Source organism: Dermacentor albipictus, chromosome 9 (assembly GCF_038994185.2).
Source record: "Dermacentor albipictus isolate Rhodes 1998 colony chromosome 9, USDA_Dalb.pri_finalv2, whole genome shotgun sequence".
NCBI classification, from domain to species: domain Eukaryota; kingdom Metazoa; phylum Arthropoda; class Arachnida; order Ixodida; family Ixodidae; genus Dermacentor; species Dermacentor albipictus.
Window position 1 is genome coordinate 36,731,013 of NC_091829.1, and position 21,406 is coordinate 36,752,418.

At 42.1% G+C, this 21,406-nt stretch overlaps 1 protein-coding gene across 9 annotated transcripts; it reads right to left on the reverse strand.

The window, feature by feature from the left end:
• Positions 1–1,386: 1,386 nt before the first annotated feature.
• LOC135906473 (uncharacterized) lies at positions 1,387–21,088 on the reverse strand. 9 transcript variants are annotated; one of them, XR_010565747.2, is made up of 6 exons: positions 20,429–21,063; positions 17,147–17,260; positions 16,121–16,254; positions 10,781–11,104; positions 8,993–9,083; positions 1,387–4,839 (listed from the first exon to the last, which is right to left on the reverse strand). XR_010565747.2 is itself a non-coding variant. In XM_065437869.2 (4 exons), exons 2-4 carry the CDS (start codon positions 17,220–17,222, stop codon positions 10,844–10,846), a joined length of 471 nt encoding a protein of 156 aa, XP_065293941.1. In that variant the 5' UTR covers positions 17,223–17,260; positions 20,650–21,061; the 3' UTR covers positions 1,387–10,843. The 9 variants fall into 9 exon arrangements, 4 of the variants coding, with proteins under 4 accessions (XP_065293941.1, XP_065293942.1, XP_065293939.1 ...); XR_011508342.1 differs by lacking the exon at positions 8,993–9,083; XR_010565746.2 differs by having other exon boundaries at positions 1,387–9,083.
• Between the last annotated feature and the right edge of the window lie 318 nt (positions 21,089–21,406).

A 21,406-nucleotide genomic window follows, 5' to 3' on the forward strand; every position in this document is an offset into this window, starting at 1 on the left:
AAATTTTTCAAAAAGTTTACGAATTTGAGTTCGCTTTACAGTTTTACAAATGCTACGTCTAGTTTTATAAAGATAGGTTCCGATCGCGAAAAATTTTAAAGGTGTCGAAGGATGGGGCGGTGCCAGATGACCAAATAAAATGCATACAAGGAATAAATTGTGATAGTATCTGTATCGCCATTTTGTGGCAGCACAGGTCAACTCTACCATATACTAGAAAAATACTTGCTTCGAGCAAGCTTGTTCTTAGAATTTCCTCAAACAGCGGGTGAAATCTGCAACAACAAACTCTCTGAATATGTCCCTGATCTGAAAATTAGGTGTTTCTCGACAGTCTAAAGATAAATTATTGTTAATAAGGTGCATATGCATCCCATAAAATGTTTGCGCTCTTGGAAAACTTCAACCCACCTCCCTTCCATGATGTCCACGAAACAGTTACAAATTTTAATGTTCACAGGTTGGCATGTATGTACGTGGTTGGCGTGATGCTGTCAACGAGTCCCCGCATAAATCGCCATGACCTCATTGGCTTTGACAGCTGGATAAGTCTGTGTATATTCGGTTATAAAGAAATCATTGTTCGTAGCAAGAACAAAGCTTTCATAAGCGAGAAAATGACGAAAATGGAAAATCGCAGCGGCGCCATTTCATGTGACGTCAACAGTGGCCGATTCATGGACATACGGATGAAGAAAATCACGTTCAAAGATACCTCGCATCAGAGCTTGGTGATTACGTCAATTCATCCGTTTCGGCGTGGGCGGTTAAAATCAGGGCGCAGCAGCACAACCTTTGGTGACAATTTTATACAGAACAGTCACACATATTGGCACACAGAAAAGGATGATCTGCTTCTAGGCGAACAATCGATCGACATAACTCAGCTTTATATTTTAAGTTGGTGTCCCCTTTAATGAATCCTGGAGCACTTTGCCTGGCGGCAGAGGCTGGAATGATGAGAAATAAAATTATACGCACAGTGTACCATCAACATCAAATGTTTCCGGGATGCAGGATCTGCCAAGAAACTGAATTCTGGTGAAGCGTGGTCACACAGCCTCGAATTAAATGTTCCAGAATAGCCTTCGCTACCTACACAGTGATTCATTATATTAGAAGTGTCATGCCTTACAGTGCAGGAATTCCCATTTGCAGGGGAAACCTAATCCCATAAACATTTGCTGCTAATTGTACGTCACAGCAGACACGCAAGGTATTCGAAACACGCCCCAACACGCAACATTCACACTAATTAAACTATCTTGTTAACACCTGTCTTCTACGAAGGTTAAATGTCCCTTCATTGCATGGAACGCACGAGCAGCGCTAGCCCGTGGGTCAAGTAAGTGTCGTAGGAGGCCACTCAATCGTAAGCTCGCAGCGCAATGCCAGCAATACCGAATATTTATTTAAAATTAAACAGACAAGATCACCACTGTGTCCAGCGCCCAACGTACGGGAATGCATGGCCAACTTAATTTGCCCTTGCAGCCTATTCGCAATACAAAGAAGCCCTATATTGTCCATGCTGAGTATATGTGCAAACAAGGACTACGTTTCATGTACTTCTAAAGAAACCAAACACTCAACCTAGCAAGTCAAGAGGATGTTTGGCGAGCCAAAATGGCCCAAATAGAAGAAAGAAAAAGTGTTCGAGATCTGTGACGTCAAACTGCATACCAGAGATGCTTCAGCCCTAAAGTTAAAATTTTTCGGTCTTTATTGTTTATTAAAGGAACAATAACATTAAACACAATGGACACAACACAATGAACAATAAAAATAAAATAAGTTGAACTAAATTCATAAATTACGCTTGTGTTAGCTTATAAACGTCCCACCACGCACAGAGAGATGGTACGCTGGGAAAGACGCAAGCTTGGAAGACAAGCGGCCAGCACCATCTTGAAGTTCCCGTATTATAGATCACGTCAGGATATTGAGAGATTCTGTGCGGGACTAATTAGCACTTTGTCAATAAATTATTGCATTACGTTGCTAAGACTCAAGCTTCGAGAATTTTCTCTACACCGAAACGGCACCAAACGTACGCACACAGCTTGAAATCCGTGACATAACACCGACGTATTGGCGCCGCAGCTCAAAACGTGAAATTTGGGCCTTCATTTTCTGCACTAGTAGTCAACGCATTTCCACCAAGTAAATGAAGGCAGCGTCTTCAAGCAATACCACACGATTATAAATTGATTTAATGCCATTTTTCATTCTTTATTTTGTGCAAGCCATATTTTTGAAAGAATAGTCGCACAGTGTAAACTGATTTAGTGTTGGCAATAAAGGTATACTAAAGAGAAATGATTTCACCTGTATTAGTAAATTACCCTTCTACAATAAAAAAAGAAACTCATACCATGAGAAGAGGCTTGGTATGCGAGAAAAGAAGCAAATATATCACAGTTTCGCCATAAGGCCAAAACAATGAACGCGATAGCAACGTGTTAGAATATTACACGAAGTGTAAGGCTCGCTGAATGAATTGAAGCGATGATTATGAAGCTACAATGAAGCTACATTTGATGAATTAACTGAAGTAAACATAAGCTGCCTAAGTAAAAACGAGCTGTTGCGCTAGGGATCCTGTTTGAATCCTGCCATTGGACAATTTCATTTACGTTTATGAATTAAAGTCAGCGTCTTTCTTAGCAACTTTAGCGCCACTTTTACGTATTGGGTATGTTTCAAACCTCTATCCTGGGCCGATCCCTGAGGTAGTTAGCGCACAGCCGTGGCAATAAAATTAGACCATTTTCAGGTTTGACTTACGTCACTGTTTCACACTTTTAATATTTCAGTCTGAGATGACTGAAGATAAAAGACATGTACTGTCACTGTTTCGTTTCATGACATTTGTTTGTGGGCTACCGTTCTCAAAATTCTGGGGAATAATTTTGTGAAGACTGTAAGACCTGGTGTGAGCAACTTTAGTGATAGAATGGTGTGAACATATATAACCAGTATATACTGCATGTCATATTGCATGGGATAGCATATAGCCTACATATACCTAAGCATATACGGAACCTCACAGTGGCCCCGATGACGAAAATTCGCTTCGTGTGTCCACATAATTGCTATCACAATAAAATAAATATCACAAGACGGCGCCGCCGTCTTGAAGTTGCTGCACCAGCTTGCCTTGACGTCATGGATTTTTACGGCGTCCGCAAGAGCCTGGCTAACTGCATGTCGGAAAAATGGGCATTGTATTCTAAAAGAGTGAAAGATTGAACTTGGCAAGTTTTGGGAACTTTCACTGAGCCCGCGCAGCCCAATTACGAGAATATGCTTTGAAATCCGTGATGCCACACTATCGCCATTGTGGTACCATTGCCGAGATCTCAGCGTGAAATTCTAAAACTTCAACTTTTATCTTCATTTTATCTTCAAATATTCAAACCCATTGTCCCAAAAAACGAAAAGAGATTTAGTTTAAACAGATTTAGTGTTTCTCTCTTTAGTCCAATTTAGTGTTCCTCAGTGCTAGCCTATACCCTCACCCTTTTTGCATTTTTTCATCATCTTTTTTTTTTAACCCGTGCTACCTCATCTACTCAACTGTGTGGCCAGCTGCCCATCGTGATATTCATGGCAACCGCTATCCCCACGTCTGCCTTCCTGCATTCACGCTGTAGACCACGAAATGCAGAAGCGCAATAAGAACCACAACCGAATCACGTTTGTGGCTCCAGAGGTCAAGAGCTGTTGAAGTAGGAGCTAAAGCCAACTCATCTCGTACTAATATCCCCATTATAGTTGTAACACTTCTCTAAAACCACACATACAGATTAACACTGTATCAAAGATGCACATGTACATAGTTCAGCTCAACAAGTACAAAAACATGCATCCACAAGCACCAACAGCTGGTGCAGTCTGGTGCTGAAATGGATACCTCTGATATTCACTTAAGTAACACACTCACAAATTATCAATACTTTTATAGAAGCATACTGTACACAGAATTAGCAAAATCTATAAATTGCAAATTGGCAAAGGCACACACACGGCAGGAATGCAAGCAGATGCAGCCAGAAATAAAACTTCCACTTTGCATATCGCACTTGCAGCACTTCTCTAGAGTTCGATTATACTAAGTGGCTATACAACACAGCAACTGCAACACAACAACATACATACATACGCCATAACAATCCAAGGTTGTGCAACCTTTACCCACTGTAGTATCCAGGAATTAAAAATTTCACGTCACTTTACATATCACAGACATGCACAAGCAGCAGTGGTGGTCTGCAGTGACTCTTGCTGAAAGAACTCTTATCGAGCAGACAGCATGGGGAGTCATTGCATGTGGAAACAGAATGCAATAGGATTTCTTATGTGCGTACAGACTGAAAATATAGTTATACGATAACAAATATATAGCTCCTAACACAAATTTAGTATGTCATTTAGTTTGCCAGTTGACAGAGTTCAAAGATGACAATGTTGCGGGAGCCGCAGTGATTGGTCAGTGCATGGATATAGACTACATCCAACACATGGATGTAGTCGGCTTCCATCTAAAGTCTCGGGGATCATATATTTTCATTTGATCTATCAGAAGTTGGAAATTATCTGAGGTTAAATAACATGCAGTTCATAGTAGAATATTGAGTACTACATGAATACATAGGTACACATATCCCATCACATTTGAACACATATACAAAGAAAATATGTATGAGTCAGCAGCGTCATCTCATAGTGGCACCCATCAACATACACAGAAGCCTGAACAAAAACAGGGGCCTGTTTTGCCTATTCATGCCTGATGATTGCTCTATTATCAGCAGTTTATGGTTGCGCTGCATTGCCCTGGAAAGCCAAAAAGTTTGAATTAGTTGAGAGTCTTGTTTATAATAAGCATATTCAAACAAGGCAGGCCAAGCAAATTTTTGACAGTTCTCTTAATTAGCCAGGAATATAGGAGCACTGACGTTGCCTTTTTAACTTTTCATTTTTTGCGTTATGAGAAGATCCTGGAGCTCAAAACCCCAGAAAAAATAGCACTGACAAGACTCGGAGCGCCCTATATATTTTACAATGACAGTTCTTCTGCAAACCAGTTTTCGTTTCGTTTCCCAGGAGTTGTATATGTGCTATGACAGCATGACACAGAAGGGGTTCACATAGGAGCAGGACACTGCGATAATTTGGCACTGACGCCTGCTCATTCATTTGTCTGGTATTAACTAATCATTGCACGGCGCAATGTAGTTAATGCATTAAAATGGTTTTGCTCACTTAAATATTTTTAAAGGCTGTTCTATTAAGGTAAACAGGTAAGCTAGCTATCTCAAGTTTCTGGCAATTTCCTTAGCATGTGCATATGCAGTAGCTAGCTCAATGTAATTAAGATAAAAGGGTACAGAATACATTAGGTAGTGTCGAGATTATTAACAAATAGCTTGAAAGCTTGGAGGCCCAATAACGACTGGAAATACGCTGGAACCTCATTATACAAAACTGGATATAACGGAATAATTGGTATAACGCAGTAATAAATATCCCCCTGGAAATCCCCATAGAGATTCATGTATTTAAAATCTCATTATAACAAGAAAATCGCTTTCCTGGATGGTAATGGCATGCGCATGCGTAGAGTGTGATTTATCTTTTGTATCTTTTGTATATTTCCACCTGCCTGCTTGGCTATATATCTGCCTTTGTGTTTCAATAAACGTCAGTTGAAAGTTAACACTGTCCTGTATCTCTGTCATGTCCCTGTCTTTTTGAACTGCACTAAAGGCTTTGCCATTATGAGTAAACCAAGATCTCCCAGGCGCAATCTCGGGGGTCAGGCGCAACCCTGTCCTCAAGTGCGAGTCGAGTCGACGTCAATGGTCACGCCAAGCTGCGCGGCTAGCGTGGTGGTGCAAAAGATTAGTGCATTCACTTCTCTCTTTCTCTATGGCACGTCGCGCAAGCAGCCACAGCTGAGCCTGGCCTCGGAGATCTCTCCGGCGCAATCTCGGGGGTAACGCCCAGGCCGTGCATTCACTTCCCCCGCACGCTGTGGCGTACCGTGCGAGCTGGCAGCTGGGCGTGGCCTCCGGGATTGCATTGCATCAGTGCAATCTCGCAGGCCACGAGCCGACCGAGCCGAGCCAAGCCAAGCCAGTGAGGCAAAGTTCGCTTGTCTCCTCAATCATACAGCGCAGTGCTGTGTTGCGTGACATGTGCTGCTCGACCGTGATGAGCCAAGTGGAAAGCGCGCGCGAAATACCCTCACAATGAAGTAGAAAGCAGATATGTAAAGGCTGTCTCGTCAGCTGCTAAGTCGCGTGTTGCACACGGTGAAGGTCCTTTTGTTGTTTTATTCAAATTTCATCGTATGCCTGGCTGTGTAGCAGTTCCCTGGGCCGCAAAGCCGTCTTCTTATTTCCATGTTTACAGTTGTGCACTCAATTGAGCGTATACTGCAGTAAATGGCAATAACAGATATAACAAAGCAACGAATATAACGATGTAATTTCGGCTACCCCTTCAACTTCATTATGAGAAGGTTAGAGTAAACGCAACGCCGCTTATCTTGTATGGTGCAACGTTATATTAACATGTACTGAGTAGACAGCATGTCAGATCAACTAGAGTTTTGTCAAATTATTGTGGACTGTTTCCACTCTCGCGCATAAAAAACAAAATTGGATTAAGGTGATGTGCTTTAGAACAAAGATCATTGGTGCGCACTTCATTTTCCTCCGTCAAGGTTTCCCCCAGAACTCTTACATTTTTAAAGGGCCCCTGAAACGGTTCGGACAAATTTTGTAGACGCGTATAGTACAGCTTAAGTAGAACATTCACACCACAATTTAAGTGAAGCGTTACGTATTAATGGAGCTACAAGCAATTACAAGCTACCCTCCTCCCTCGCCACGCTTCTCCTCCTCAACTCGTTCGCCGAGCGATCGGGGCTAAGCTCCGCCTTCACTGGTTCTGCGTCACGATGCGACGTAACACATCGTCCACTTCCGGTTGTTTTGGAGCCCGCCCCCGCCACCGCCCACGCGAAAAGTCTCTGCTAGCCACTTGGCCGTCAACCCCAAGCGAGAGCTATCGAAGCAGTGTGCGTTGCGAGCAATCTGTCGTAGCACCGAACGTGTCTGGTAGTCCGGTAATCACACACTAGCAGAACGTTTCGAAGTAACGGTGGAGGCATAAACTCAAGCTGATGAAGGAACTTTAGCGAAGACGTACATGAGCTGCCTGATCGATCGGTCTCCACGGTCCAGCCACACGCTGGCGCAGAGCTTAACCAGCCAAAGAAAGAGCTCATATTTCTCTAACCAAGCGTAAAACATTTTAAACATTTACAAAAACAATGTGTTAACGATTACACTCCTGCGAAAAATTTACAAAGAAGAATACATTTTGTTACCGATACTGTGAGTGGTTGAGCTCTATGCCACCAGGTGGCTGCACCGCGCATACCATTCACATTTGTACTTCTGTTCATCCGCTGAAACGACACGAAAGGAGGCACGGCCAGGCCCTGTCCCCTTGCACTTGCGTTTACCCTAATACCGGACTCGCGAAACACTATTGCGTAAGTAATCTTCCAGTGTAAAGTGACGGCCGCAATCGCGCAAATCCTAGCCTGGCGCCCACGGGATAGCAGCACTCCAATGTGCTACAGCCAGTCAGCTCGTCTACTGGCTTGCAGAGGGACACGATGTCGCAGTTTGACATATTGCCAGTCACTACATTGGCAGTCCACAATGCGACAAAGTCGAATCATGGCGCTCACGAAAAGACAGACCGACACTGACGGCAGAGCTCTCGTCAAAGACGGAGCACGTTGTAACACAAGCAGACGACACTTGCTGTGTGCCGGAAGTGCTTAAGTGTACTGAAAAATTGTTCTTATGCATTCTCTTTATGTTACTTTCTTTTCATAAAAACAAATTAACTAACATTCCAACTATTACAAACATCATTTGTTTACCATAAAGGTGGAAAAAGTATCGATGACGCGCCCTGGTCAGCCAATCAGATAGCTCGCCTCACTGACGTCATATGAGTGATTTCCGTCAGATGGGTAGGGGTGGCTTAAAATTCATCCGAGCAGTGTGCTGCTATCGGCAGCAATGTGCATTTTGAAAACCTTATAATAAATTACACGCTTTACGCGGAGCACTTAGATGTGTAAATTAATGATCAGAAGGACCTACGCTAACGACTCAGTATGTTTGTAGAAAATCGTCAAAATCATTTCAGGGTCCCTTTAAATAAGAACTGAGTTTTTCATCACAAATGACAAGATTGAACACCTGAAAATTTAAGCAGGCTGCTTGCGCCAAGGAAAAAAGTACCTACAGAAAACGTTGCACTGTTTACTGCTTTACAACAGGTGCAACAGGCAGTGTCTTTTCCAGTGAAAGCATCTACAGCTATTTCCACAAAAGCTCACGGAATAAAAGCAATCACAAGTGAAAATGTTTGTCAAGCAAGAACTGGAAGCAGGAACTCAAAGTGCTTTCACAAACATTTTCCAACAAAAGCACCCACAAGTGAAAAAGAAGCAAACAATGGCAGAGGTAGCATCAACCCCATAACCGTTCTGGACAAGCCCTGCTCATCCAAGCCCTCGTGTCCCCAAAGTATTTAGGATGAGTGTGGCTCGTCCTTGTTGTACTTGCTCTCTCCTTGAGCATTTTGGACGAGAGACACTCGTCTGCAGCTTAACTTATGTTTCGGTCGGCAGATGGCAGTACGTGCCCGGTGTTTTCTCTTCTTCTACATCTCGAGCATGTTTTTCATGTTGAAACTAGCATTTCCAAAATGGCGTCCAACAGAGGCTAGGCGTGTGTCGCCGATCGGTCTTTCAGAAAAATAGGTCTTTGTTTGTCTCCTTCCGACGATGATGGTTCAGGCATTGAGGTGTACATTGTTTCAGGAAGTGAAGACAAACTTGATGATTACTAAATTTAGAAGTTCTTCAGACGAATAAGACAAAAAGGAAACTCACAGGACAACGTTGAAAGCGCACATCTGTGGACTAAAATCAACATGAACAGCCTTCCGACGAAGCCTCCGCTGTTTCCTTCTTTCTGTGTACCCTGTAAGAAGGTTATTGTAAGCTCGCCAGGTCAATTGTTTGAATATATTGGGGGTTTTATAGATGATGAGCTGGTTTTGATGATGGTCAATGATACAAATCAGAAAGCAACTCTGCGTAATCCCTTGTTTTGAGCTGACGCACAGACTGCCAAAGCTCCCTTAGCCAAATAACGCAATGTTAGCATGCGCAGCTGGTATGACCATGACAAAACAATTCTGTGTATATTTGTTCCATAACTTTTGTTGATTACACGCAGGTGGTTGGTGCATTTATACTATGGCATAGAATAAAATTCAGTAACCTACATTTATTTATTCTATGACTCCTCAGTTACCTTTTTCTGCCTGAAAACCCTACTTTTTACAACAAAGGTATTCACAACCAGCAATAAAAAATTAAGCATTCTGGGTAAGAAATTTCTTGATAAAGCAAAATGGCTAAGGGGTTAAGTAAAACAAGCTGTTGATAATCTACCAAATTAGTGCAAGACTAGAATTCCTATCTGGCCAACACACTCAGTGATATTATATCTTGCCTATCAAGATTTCATCCCGTAGGCTTAATAAATCAGTATTTATTAAGGTGCGTTTGATTGTAAGTGACCTTTAATACTAGTTAACTGTGATTCTTACAACTTTCAGAATCTATCTGATATTGTAGTCACTTCTATAACTCAATGAATTGTGTTAATTGCACATTAATGGACTCTGATAACACCTTACGGTTTTTTTACTTGAACCTGTTCCTTTCATGTAATCATTCAAGTTGGATGTAGGAGCTTAAAAGCAGAAAACCATTTTGCCTTACAACTAGGCAGATTCAAAGTTAATAAGGAGAGGTATCACAAACATAGCTTTGTTAATACCCTCAATAAAACTTGCCCTCACGGTGAGCAGTACATCTTTAGAATACAGGTCGGATGTTTGTTGGATACTGGTAACTCAAGAACTCTGCTGTCGGCTGCAGCCACAAGACTGATCAAGCTGGTTTTCACAATAGGACAATCCCCATAAATGCGACACCATAGACGAGAGCCAGTTGCTTGTGCTACCCTATGTGCACGACGTCTTGCACAGTCTAAAGAACACATCACAGAGCACAAAAGTGCATGTGGCTTAATTGACTCCTGAAAAACTGCAGATGTGTAAATTTGTGAATGCACCTTATACAACCATTCCTGCTATTTCTCTGAAGCACAACTCGCATGTTAGCTCCTGCGCAGTTGGATGGTATCATTTAATGAGTTTCACTGATGCATGTGGAAAAAAAATTTTTTTTTTAGATTAGATTCTGAGGTCTATGTGCCAAAACCACGATCTGATCACGAGGCTCCAAAGATGTCACTAAAAACAATGCTTTGAAGTAATTTGAACGTTTTTCTGAAATAAACTTACTCCATCAAGACAATTTTATAAGAAAATACATAAAGCAGTCCATCTGCTGAAATTGAATGTCTCTTACTAAACAATTGTTTAGATAAGGCACTTCTTATAATACACACACTTTGCCCGTGCACTCAGCTGTGTGCACGCACACGTGTGCTCGTGTGTGTGAGAGCACTGGATTGCAGCATAGCTTTGCACAATGCCGGCATTTTCCCTGCCCTAGTAGTACTTCTTGGCATAACAAAACTGCAGAAGCGGCGAGAAGGCCAAAGCAAGCAAAGCAGTAATGCACTGCTCAATGTTACAGCACCATCCACTGCCTTAGTCGTTTCTCCTTTTTTTTTCCGTGAATGTTTTCTTGAGGCTAGAGTGTTCAGTTTCCATACGGAGGTGGCGATTCAAGGGGTGCTGATGGCATTGGTGCTGCAGATGGCTGTGACAGAGGTATGCCCTTGTTGTTAATGTTGAACCCAACCTCTGGATGGTGCTCAGGCAGCTGTTGTGGATTTGGCAAGGCTGAATGTGTAATTGCATCCGGTAGGAGAGCGCGCACTTCTGGCTGGCTGTGGTTCATTGCCCCTGACGTTATCGGAGCACAAGGTGCTGTCATGCAGGGACTTGGCTGCAGCGTATCCTGTGAAGCAACGTTCAATGTGTCATTGTGGTTATAAAATGAGCTGTGCCATAGGTGAAAGTTACAATTACACAAAAGGCAATAATAATGGCAATTAATAATAACACTTCAAGACAAGGCATAATTTGTATGCTTCAGTTCATGTCTGCGCTGATGAAGCCATCGATAACGAAGCCCTTAAGTGCCTGAACAACCTGTCAGTTTGGCCAATCAGATGCCTGTTCAAGCCATTCCGTGAGGTGCTACATGATGGCATACTTCATGCTTCCGAGATAGCACCCAAAGATCAAAGTGGTGCATAATTTGGACATATTCTACCAAAACGCTTGTGAACTTAGCACCAAAGCACGTGAATTTTTCTCCAGTATCATTTCGTCTTTTTTTCCTATTTTTGTTATTTCTGAACTTAGCTCTGCAGAGAAATTTCCTCTTCTGATTTTTTTTCCACCACACTATAACATCTTCCACAGTGACCAGGACTTCAGTGGATTTAAACAAAAAGGTGATGGCGAACTGATTGCTGTTGACAGTTCACTGAGATGTGTTAGGTGCAACGACACAGAAAGTGCACAAGAGTCAAATTGGCTAGAAGTCAGCCTAGTGCACTGTGAAAAATTGTTAATCGAAACTTTCTGTGTACCGCCGAATATTTCTCCCATCTTGTTTGATGAGGTAATCTCTTCTACTGAAAGCGTCTTATCTTCCCATAGCAAGCACAGAGTAAGTCTTCTTGGTGATATTAATACCCCTGGAAATGATTCGAACAGGCTTAGACAATCTCATCACCATCATTAGATAGAGGACAAATGCAGCCTGTTGTCGGACTTTCTGCCCTTCTGTTCACTTCAGCAACTTGATCGCCTATTCCTGTGGCAACATCTTAGACCTTTGCCTCTCGAATGCTCAAGTTATAGATGAGTCTTTTTCTGACATTTCCCTTGCGTGTCCTGATAAGTTTCACCCGCCACTAAAGATAACTGCCCCTGTGTCAGCCCTGAGGCAGAGCTCCTCCAGTGGCATTAACGAATCCTTTCACTTTGTTTTCAAGCATGGTAACTATGTTGGTTCATATGATTTCTTGTCCACCACCAATTGGTCAGTGGTCAAAGACAAAACCAATGTTCATGACCAAGTAGATCAATTTACAAAACTAGTTTTGAGCAGTATGTGCAAATGCGTCCTCCAGTAGAGTGCTAAATGCTCTAAATATCCCCACTGGTTCTCATTTGAACTTATAACTGCCCTAAAGCATAAACATTGTACACACTGTAAATTCAGAAGTCCTGTGCCTGATGAGTACAGAGAAGAATTCCACTTTTTTTTAACTCTCTGCAAACGCCTCTATATGCATGCAGTCAGCAAAAGCACATCCTTAGATATCGGTTCCTGAGAGGGAGCCACCACTGGGGCTTGAATTTGGGCACCACCTATGCTCAAAGGTGGTGGAATCCGGAAGACAAAATTGGAATCAACTTTTCCTATTTAGGATAAGAAAAATACATGTTTACAACAGAGGGCAAACAACGAAGTAAGCCAGATCACAACAAAAACAAGAAAGAGCACTGTGCTCAATACACACAAAGAGAAATGCTCATCGTCCTATCTGTAGCTCCCTGTAAACTTCCTCCCTCCCCTTTCCTCCTATCTATCTATCTGCTTCTTTCTTCTTCCTCTTTCCTATGTATTCTTCTTTCTAGCCTTCTTTTCGTATCTTTACTTCTCCCATAAACAATGCTTCTCCCACTTCAACAATGTAACTCGCAGTCTTACTTATGTGCCACATACTTGCTCATATTACAGGAACTTGTATTTACAGTCTGTTTTCATCAGCTTAACCGGAATTCAAATTACGAGCACTTACAAGCCACTTTCATAAGCCTGTATATGCACCGTGTTGCTGGTACAACAATTCAACCATTACCTTCACTTTTACTTTCTACCACATGACCTACGACACACTTCCCCATATAACCATGATGCACGGTGTCGCCACATGTCCCCTCCCTGCCGCCCACTCTCCTCTCTGGCACCGACTCTGCCCCCTCACATGAACCCCTCCTCTCCTCACCCACTGCTCGAAACACATTGATGCACTGTATTTTGGATCCTCTCAAGGCAAGACCTTGAGAGCACCTCGCTGCCTTTTCTTATTCTAGCCTCATCTTTTGTTAGCTATATAGTTATTGTTTCTAGGCATCATGTAGTCTGACCATATTGATCTTATGTCCCAAGCCTCAGTTGTAATGTTCTCCCCACTGACCACACAAAAAATGTGGTTGTTCCAAACTCTTACCCTTCCTCGTCACTCTTTGTGTCCATCACATCGTCATTATTCTAGCTATATATAGAAGTTTTGAATGTTTTAGACTAATTTAAAAATCCTAAGAAAACTTCTTTACTTATGAAAAAAAAAGAGTGCACTAATATGCTCAGGGCAGTTCAGGACATTAATTAATATAAAGACTGATAGAGGTTCTGCACAGTGAAAATCCAAATTCTTTTTAAAGTTACCTCTGCAGGTTATTGTTACTTTAGACTATATTTGAAGTAGGTACCATCAGCACCAGCCGTAATGCCAACAGCACAGTACAACCATACCAGCATAGCATACCAGCAACCATACACACCAACTAAGGCTTAATGTCTCCCTTCAGTGGACGGGGAGGGTCCTAGGGTGACAACCAGTATAATGCATGCGCATGCTCACACACACTCAACAAATAGTGTGTCTGTGTGTGTGCCAACTGTTATGAAGGAGCGTGCTTTCTCTGACTCAGATGTGGAGCACCTTGCAATCTGACTCGGAGGACTGAATCAACCCCCCGAATTTACTATTAAAGTTGGTAACAAGAAAAATGATGTCATTGGATGGAACATGTACCAGCAGCTGTGTGCGAGGAGACTGCGAAAAAAGGGCAATCAGTGGGAATTATTCAAACTCTGAGGAAGCCTAAACTTGGAGTCGAAGGCGATAGAATTAGGGGCAAAGAAATGTATAAAAAGAAGGAACCGCATACATGCTGTGAAGACAGTGGAATGGCACTCCTTGTGATATTGGGTTTGATAATAGGGCCTTCCTACATGACTAAATGTGACTCTACTATGTGACAGTCAGTTTGGTCACAACTCTCACAGGCCACAGTAGTAGTGTGTGGGATGTTCCCTTTATGTTTACTTTGATGGTGATGAAAAAGCCAACTTCAAGCAGTGTAGTGAAGCCAACTTTCTCTAGAATAAAAAAAAATTCTATGGGTGTTCTGCAAATAAATATATTATTCTGAGTGTATGTTTCGGTCATTTATTTAATGTGCTGATTCCAAGCACTTGGAATAAACTGACACCTTAGAAATGGTTTTCTTTTTCCAAAATAACTCGACAGGTAAAGGGTTAAATATATGTTAACTCAAAGCAAATAAGTCTAGCTGCAACATGAAACATTAGTGGGCTTGCTTCATTGACAACACCGGACACTACAATAACATATTTTGTGGTTTCACACCTACTTACCAACAAAACTGTGTCTACATACAAATACATGTGTCTTTGGCATAACACAGCACTCATCATGCACAACTAAATTAATGAAAATTAACTGGTAACCTAAAGAAACCAAGGTGAACCTTCACTAATTCATGAGCAGGTAGCTTCACGCTCATATGACTCGTGAAACAGTACACAAGGTGTTTCATGTAACTTGAACCAAGGATTCTGAAAAAGAGGTTAGCTGCAGCTGCATGAAACCAACGACATATGGTATGTTGCCCTCAACCGAGCGTCGAGCCCATCGCTTACCAGGGACGACAGCACTTCCTTTCCGTGCGCCACCACCAAAGATGCTGACGCACTTTGAAGCCAATGCCTAGAGCCGCGACCACTGACTTCACCGCGGTCTGCGCGCACATTTTTTTTTCGTGTGAAGCACGGTTGAAAGCGCTGCAATACTGCAGTACTCACGTGCTGCAGTACTCATGTGGCTTTATTTCATATTTCGCAAGCTTTCTTTAAACACTGACAAAAAATTACCATGCAGCTTGTACGTTGCCACAAAAAATTGGACCAGTCCTTTCTGGGTCCCCTCTAAAACACAACAAAATGCACTTGGCCCTAAAGTGAATATTAAAAATTTTGCATAATTCATCTTAGTTAATTAACTAATTAAGCTGAATATGAAAGAAACTCTAAGGAGCACCACATGATGGCAAACAATATGCCATTGGTTTCATTCAGCTGCAGTTAACCACTTTTTTACAATCCTTTGTTCAAGTCACGTGAAACACCCTACATATACTGTGCCAAGAATCTCAGTCAACAAGGGTAGTGACCGTCATGTACACTGCCTCAGGAAAATGCATGCAGCAGTATGACAATACCTGGTTTCCTGTTTTTGCTCGTGTCACATCAACCAATTAATAGCAATTAAATCATATATCAAAGAATTGGAGAGTTAGAATTGCCCCACACAAGGCACTATTGGCAATAAAATCGCCTTCAGCAGTTGTGGAATGGGTGCCACAGTGCTACAGTTGACCTGCCAAGGGGGGCCCGAGGCCCTCCTTAAATAATGAAGGGGGGGCAGGGCTCCCCCTGGGCCCCCCCTGACTTTAGGCACTGACACCAACTGAAATGCAAACAGCACAGCATGTGCTTTTTGCGTAGCCTTGCAAAAAAGCAATAGACGGTCAGCATTTATGACCAACTCTGGGTATTACCAATTGTGTCATGACCACCACTCGTGACACATGACTCCATAGGCCATTAGACTGTGCAAAAATCATGCACTCTGCTGTTCACAATTTAACTTATTTGCTGTGTTATGCCTTGGAAAACGGGTAAAACTGTAATTTGTATCTGCATTTTATGCAATAAACAAAAGAATAAAATAAAAGCGAGGCATTTAGAGATGATGCATAATGACAGCAAAACAAATAGTTGTAGTAATAGACACATAGCGTAGCGTTTTCACTGGTGTGAATCCTTAACCCAATTATACTGTGCAGACCAGCTGCGCACACTTACCAGCATGCACTGCCTTCGCCGATACCAGAAGTACCCGCAGATGCCACAGGTCAACAGGAACGTTAACACCATGAAGACTGACACAATGATAGGCATCCGAATGGTCCAAAAAGCAAAATTATGCTGGTTCCTCACTGCATGCAGTAGGAAAGGTTCTAAAGTGAGGCATATGGGAGATGAGGCATAATGACAGCAAAACAAATAGTTGCAATAAAAAAATATGTGGTTCAATAATGGTGTTTGTTAGTGGCTACAGCAGTGATGGCTTCATTTCATTCAATCACAAATACTGCTTGAATTTGTTGAGTTCGAGCAGATTCCTTCAAATTAACTTGCGGCATACAGGGCGATTCCACCACTTGAACTGGACTACTTGAACAAATGGACATTGATTGTGCAACAAATCACAATGTAAACATTTGTTACTAAACACAAAGTAGCAGTTTGTCCACCCTTTGCATGAATGATCTAAGGGCCCATACTGCAATCGGGAAATTGCAGTGCCACTTCATCTGTACTCCTTGAAGAGGCAAACATCACTTGCATGTCTAACCACATTGTGAAATTAACCAATTAACCAAAGTTCAGTTACTAATTAGTGAATTGCAATTTTCCTCTTCTCTTCTTCGTTGTCTAGAGTTAATCTTTTAAAAATACCCAGTGCAAATGCAATCAGTTACTTTTTTTTTTGCAAATGTGTGCTCATTTGTAACATCGTTACATTTCATAGGGGATGTACTGCCTGCCAGTTTCCCTACTTGACATACAACTTTCAGTTTAGCAAATACTTGGCAGTTGTGGCATGAGCAACATGGTCAAACAGTCGGCACACTAAGCTGGCACACAGTGATCTGAGGATTGAATTCCGACAACGTGGGGCGAGAATGATTTTACCTTCCAACCTGTGGCTTATGTATATCAAGTCTGATGACTCACACAATTTTAAGGTCGGGAAGAGACTATATAAGCTACTGCTATTTAAATAGAGGGAGATGGAAAAGCAGATCACACATGAAAGCAACTCACTGCGGTCATCATCAGCATGTACCATGCGTAAGAGAAGGCCAACGCAGACAACAGCACACCATGTCATAGAATCCATGCTGCTCTATGATTGAAAAAAATTTGCTTCACCCAGGTCTGCAGGCAAAAAGTAGCATATTTTCGCTGGAAGTGGGTTTACGAAAGTCACTTAGATCTTTCAACAGTAATCAACACCAACACAGCAACTTTCAAGTGGATGGCAGCTGTAACATAAAAAGCCCTCACCAAGTTTTGGTATCGCAAGCAAACAAGCAAGTCACGTAGATCATGCGGTGACGATTTTGTCAACAAAATATTGTGCCTATGTGCACCACGAAAACGGCTGAAATTTCAAATTAAATGCTGGAATGCCCTTTTTCTCAGAGCAGCAAGTCTCCACACAAAAGAAAGAAAAAGTGAGAAAAAAAGCAAAAGGAAGGTAAGGAGGTTAACTAGAGATAGCTATCTTTGGTTGGCTACCCTGTACTGGATAAGCGAAAAAGGGTTGACTGTGGGGGGACGTCCACTTTACGGAAGCACTGGGGTCAACGCTGATTTCCATATGTCAATTTCATTTCCATAAAGAATGAAGAAAGTCCCGAACAAAAGGTGGAAGTTTTTTTCCACTTGACAGAGATTCGGCCCACCTTTGCAAGGCAAACAGCAAGCATACCAATGTCAGGGACAATACATTTTAAAACACAGAGCACAAAATTAGTCCATGGTGTGTATGCACTGTGTCTGTACAACACATACGTTAAAAGCATACACGAAAAGCGCTAAACAAAGAACATGTATATATTTATATGCCATACATAAATGCTCATAAAGCATTATTCTAGGAATTGATGCACACAACAGATATGCAGCATTACAATGATGCTGATACAAGCAATAAAGATTCACAAAAACACCTAAAAGTCAAAACAAAACGATCCCGTCGTACCATTACAAACAAATTGATTAAGACAGACTTTGCGAAGTTAGTAATGTGTCTACCTTGTTGTACAAGACTGGGAGCATATGTTTAAAATTCTGCTCACCATATTTATTGCTGCAGTAGGGCACTTTCCAGTACTCTTTATTGTGAGCGGCATGAACAGGTTCCCTAGATATTAACTCTGCCAAATAAAGTAACATCTGCTCATCATTCTTTGTTTCGTTTGTACCTTATAAACAATGCATGAGTAAATATTCAGAATTTAAATTAGATTGTAGTGAATGGAAAGTTCCCTTGTGCGCTATGCATCGAATGGCCTTTTTTTGAAATACATGCAGCTGATTTAGACTTGATGATATGTTTTGCCCCAGGCTAAAGAACAGTAGTCTAAGTTGCACATAAACAATGTGTTATAAATTTTCATTCTTATATTTGGCTGTACTAACGAATGCAGTTTCACCATGACACAAACAGTTTTCAAAAGCTGCCAGATTACATGGTTGACATGCGTGCCCCAGAACATGTTTGTGGAAATATACACACAATGTTTTTATAGAATCTGCAACCTCGGTAGTTGAATGACCAAGAATAATATTATGCTTTATTACCGCATGTGACACTTCTGTTAAGAATGATATGGCTTTTGTTTCAATTACATTAATTTGCAATTAAGTTAGCTCACTCCATCTGCTTAAATCTTTGAGCCATTTATTTATGTCTGACTGGAGAGTTTCGAGATCGGAATTAGAAAATAAAGAAAGTCATATTGCCTGAATGCATGGCATAACTTGGCTTGCTACTCATCTTTACAATATCATTCACATATAGGTTAAACATCAGCTCTCAATAATGTCTCCATGCATCTCTCCGTAGGCCGTGCCACAACACTAGCTACATTACACAATCGTCCTACCTTATTCAGGTATCTCTTACATGTTATGTAAATTTTTCCTCAATGTTCAAAGCAGTTGTAAAGCTCCAGCACTTGTGATCAAAGTGCCAGAGCTAGCACATTTCTTTTTAATATATAGCCATTATTGCAAATGCTGGTTTCTATGTCCGATAAATGAGGTTGAAATAGTGATAGTAATAATAGCTAAAAGTCATAGCAATTAGTCATATGTTTGATATCATGAGGTTAACATAGTAATAGTAACCATAGCTACAAGTCTTAGCAATTAAGAGAAGACAGGGACACCTACAAGGTACCTAACGTCTTCGGTAGTTTAGGCAGAAAGTCACAGCAATTGTGGTGTACCTCTGATTCCATAACAGCCAAGTTTGTTTAGTATTAGTGAAACATAATTTAGTCAATCAAGCACTTTTGAAAGACCAACAAATTTTCACTAAATGCCATTAGAATTATTTCTTTCTGCATTAAAAGAGCGAGTTCAGTGGATTGTCCTTTGCGAAACCCATATTGCCATTTATTCATCAAACTAAATGTATGGGAGAATCAACTGGTCAGCATTGAAGGTAAACAAAAAAGTGATTAGAACCTTGGTGGTATCTCACCTAGCTTGAAAATTAACCCATGCCTATAATGATCCCATCCTCATCCCTTCCCTGCGTTGTTTTTTTTCCATCAAAATCTTCACATTCCATTACAATGTCCTTAGTCATGATTTTTGCTGCAGCAGACACAGGTATCAACCTGTTGCGAATTTTTGCTCCTGTGTCAGCTGACCAGAGCCGACAGCACGAGAAAATTTTCTTAAATTCTTTTTCCCCATTTCGTGTTTTCCGTCTTTGTAAATGGACTTCTTTTGTTGCCATCCTTTGCATTTAATTTACTGACTCTCTCCATTTAAAACTTTTTTGATACACTGGTGGCCAATATTCCCCTCTACATCCGTTCTGTCAGTACCGGTCCTGCACAATGTAGGCACATATGCTCACGCTGAATTCTAGCTTCCGAGCACCAGGATAATGGACTGTCTGGCCACTCGAAACGGCACTTTTCCGGCAGCATCTATATCAATATAGTGCCTGCCCCGATACCTCCCACATGCGGGGCAGACTGTGCATTTACAACAACACCGTTGCTGAGACACCCACATCGCAACATGCACTGCGCGCGATGGACAGCTATGGCTTGATGCCATTTTATAATACAGTTCAATGCCCCACTCGGTGGCGTAGCCAGAAATAATTTGCGTTAGGGGGGGGGGGTGCCCCCCTCCTACTTGACTACGCTACTGCTCCCCTTCCAAAACTCCGCGCGCGCCGCCGCACGCACATACACACGCACGATATAAAAAGCTGCCGAGTATGAACAACCATGGAGCGGCGCGTATGGGCGTGTCTCGCTGAACAGTGACCTTCGCAGTGCAATTTGTATTTACCACGACTTCCCGATACTGAGGCTGGCAGTGGAGTCAGTCAAGCAGAAATGCATTCAGCTTCGGATCGCAGTCATACTTATGGAAACGCGTCTGCTCCGATTTCTATGCAGCTATAACGCAGCTATGTTCCAGTTCTAGCAGCATTGCACAACTTTGTCCACGAACAGCCAACGCGCACCGAGTAAATTCACCGGCCGGGTTTCCACAGAAGCACTGATTACCTCTGGTGATAAGCCGCAGCACTTGGTCCAGCAATCGACAAAACAACACGTACGAGCCACGACAGCGAAAAACACAGGCCTTCAAGCTGGACGCGTCTTAACTAAACGCGCTATGCAGACCGGCGCCGCCACTATTTATATCGATTGCTACAAAAGTCACAGCAAACTGCTCACACAACTTTAAACTCGTATGGCTAAACTCATCGCGACTGCTGGTGCCATCTTGTCTTCTTCAAGCAAACGACGATGCGTTCAATGCTAGACGTTACGATCGGGTTATGTTACGTCACGTTACTGCCTCCGAAACTCGCGCCAATGTGCACACATAGAGTGAGAAACTCTGTGTGTGCACAGCCTCGTGCGTCGTCTCCAAGCGGCAAGATTACTGAGTGCTGCGCATCGAATTAGTCAAATCGAAAAGTGCCTGCGAGAACGCCGATATTGTTCTGTGAATGAAAGCGTCAGAACTTTCCAAATGCACGTGGTGCAACCATAGTTTCCTACAAAAAGTAATTTTTGTAGGAAACTCTATGATAGTAACTCTATGGGTAGAGTGTACCATGGGCGCAACGACCTCTGCTGGCATCGACGTGCGCGACATTTTCGCCAACAGCGTTTCGAACCAACTAAAAGCAGCCGACTGTGGACCTAAAGCCACGAAACTCAATAGGTTACACATTCAAAGCTCTTTACACTGCCGTAAACCCAGTTGATGTACGCGACTTCAGCAGCTTTGCGGAAAACACCATGGCGACCA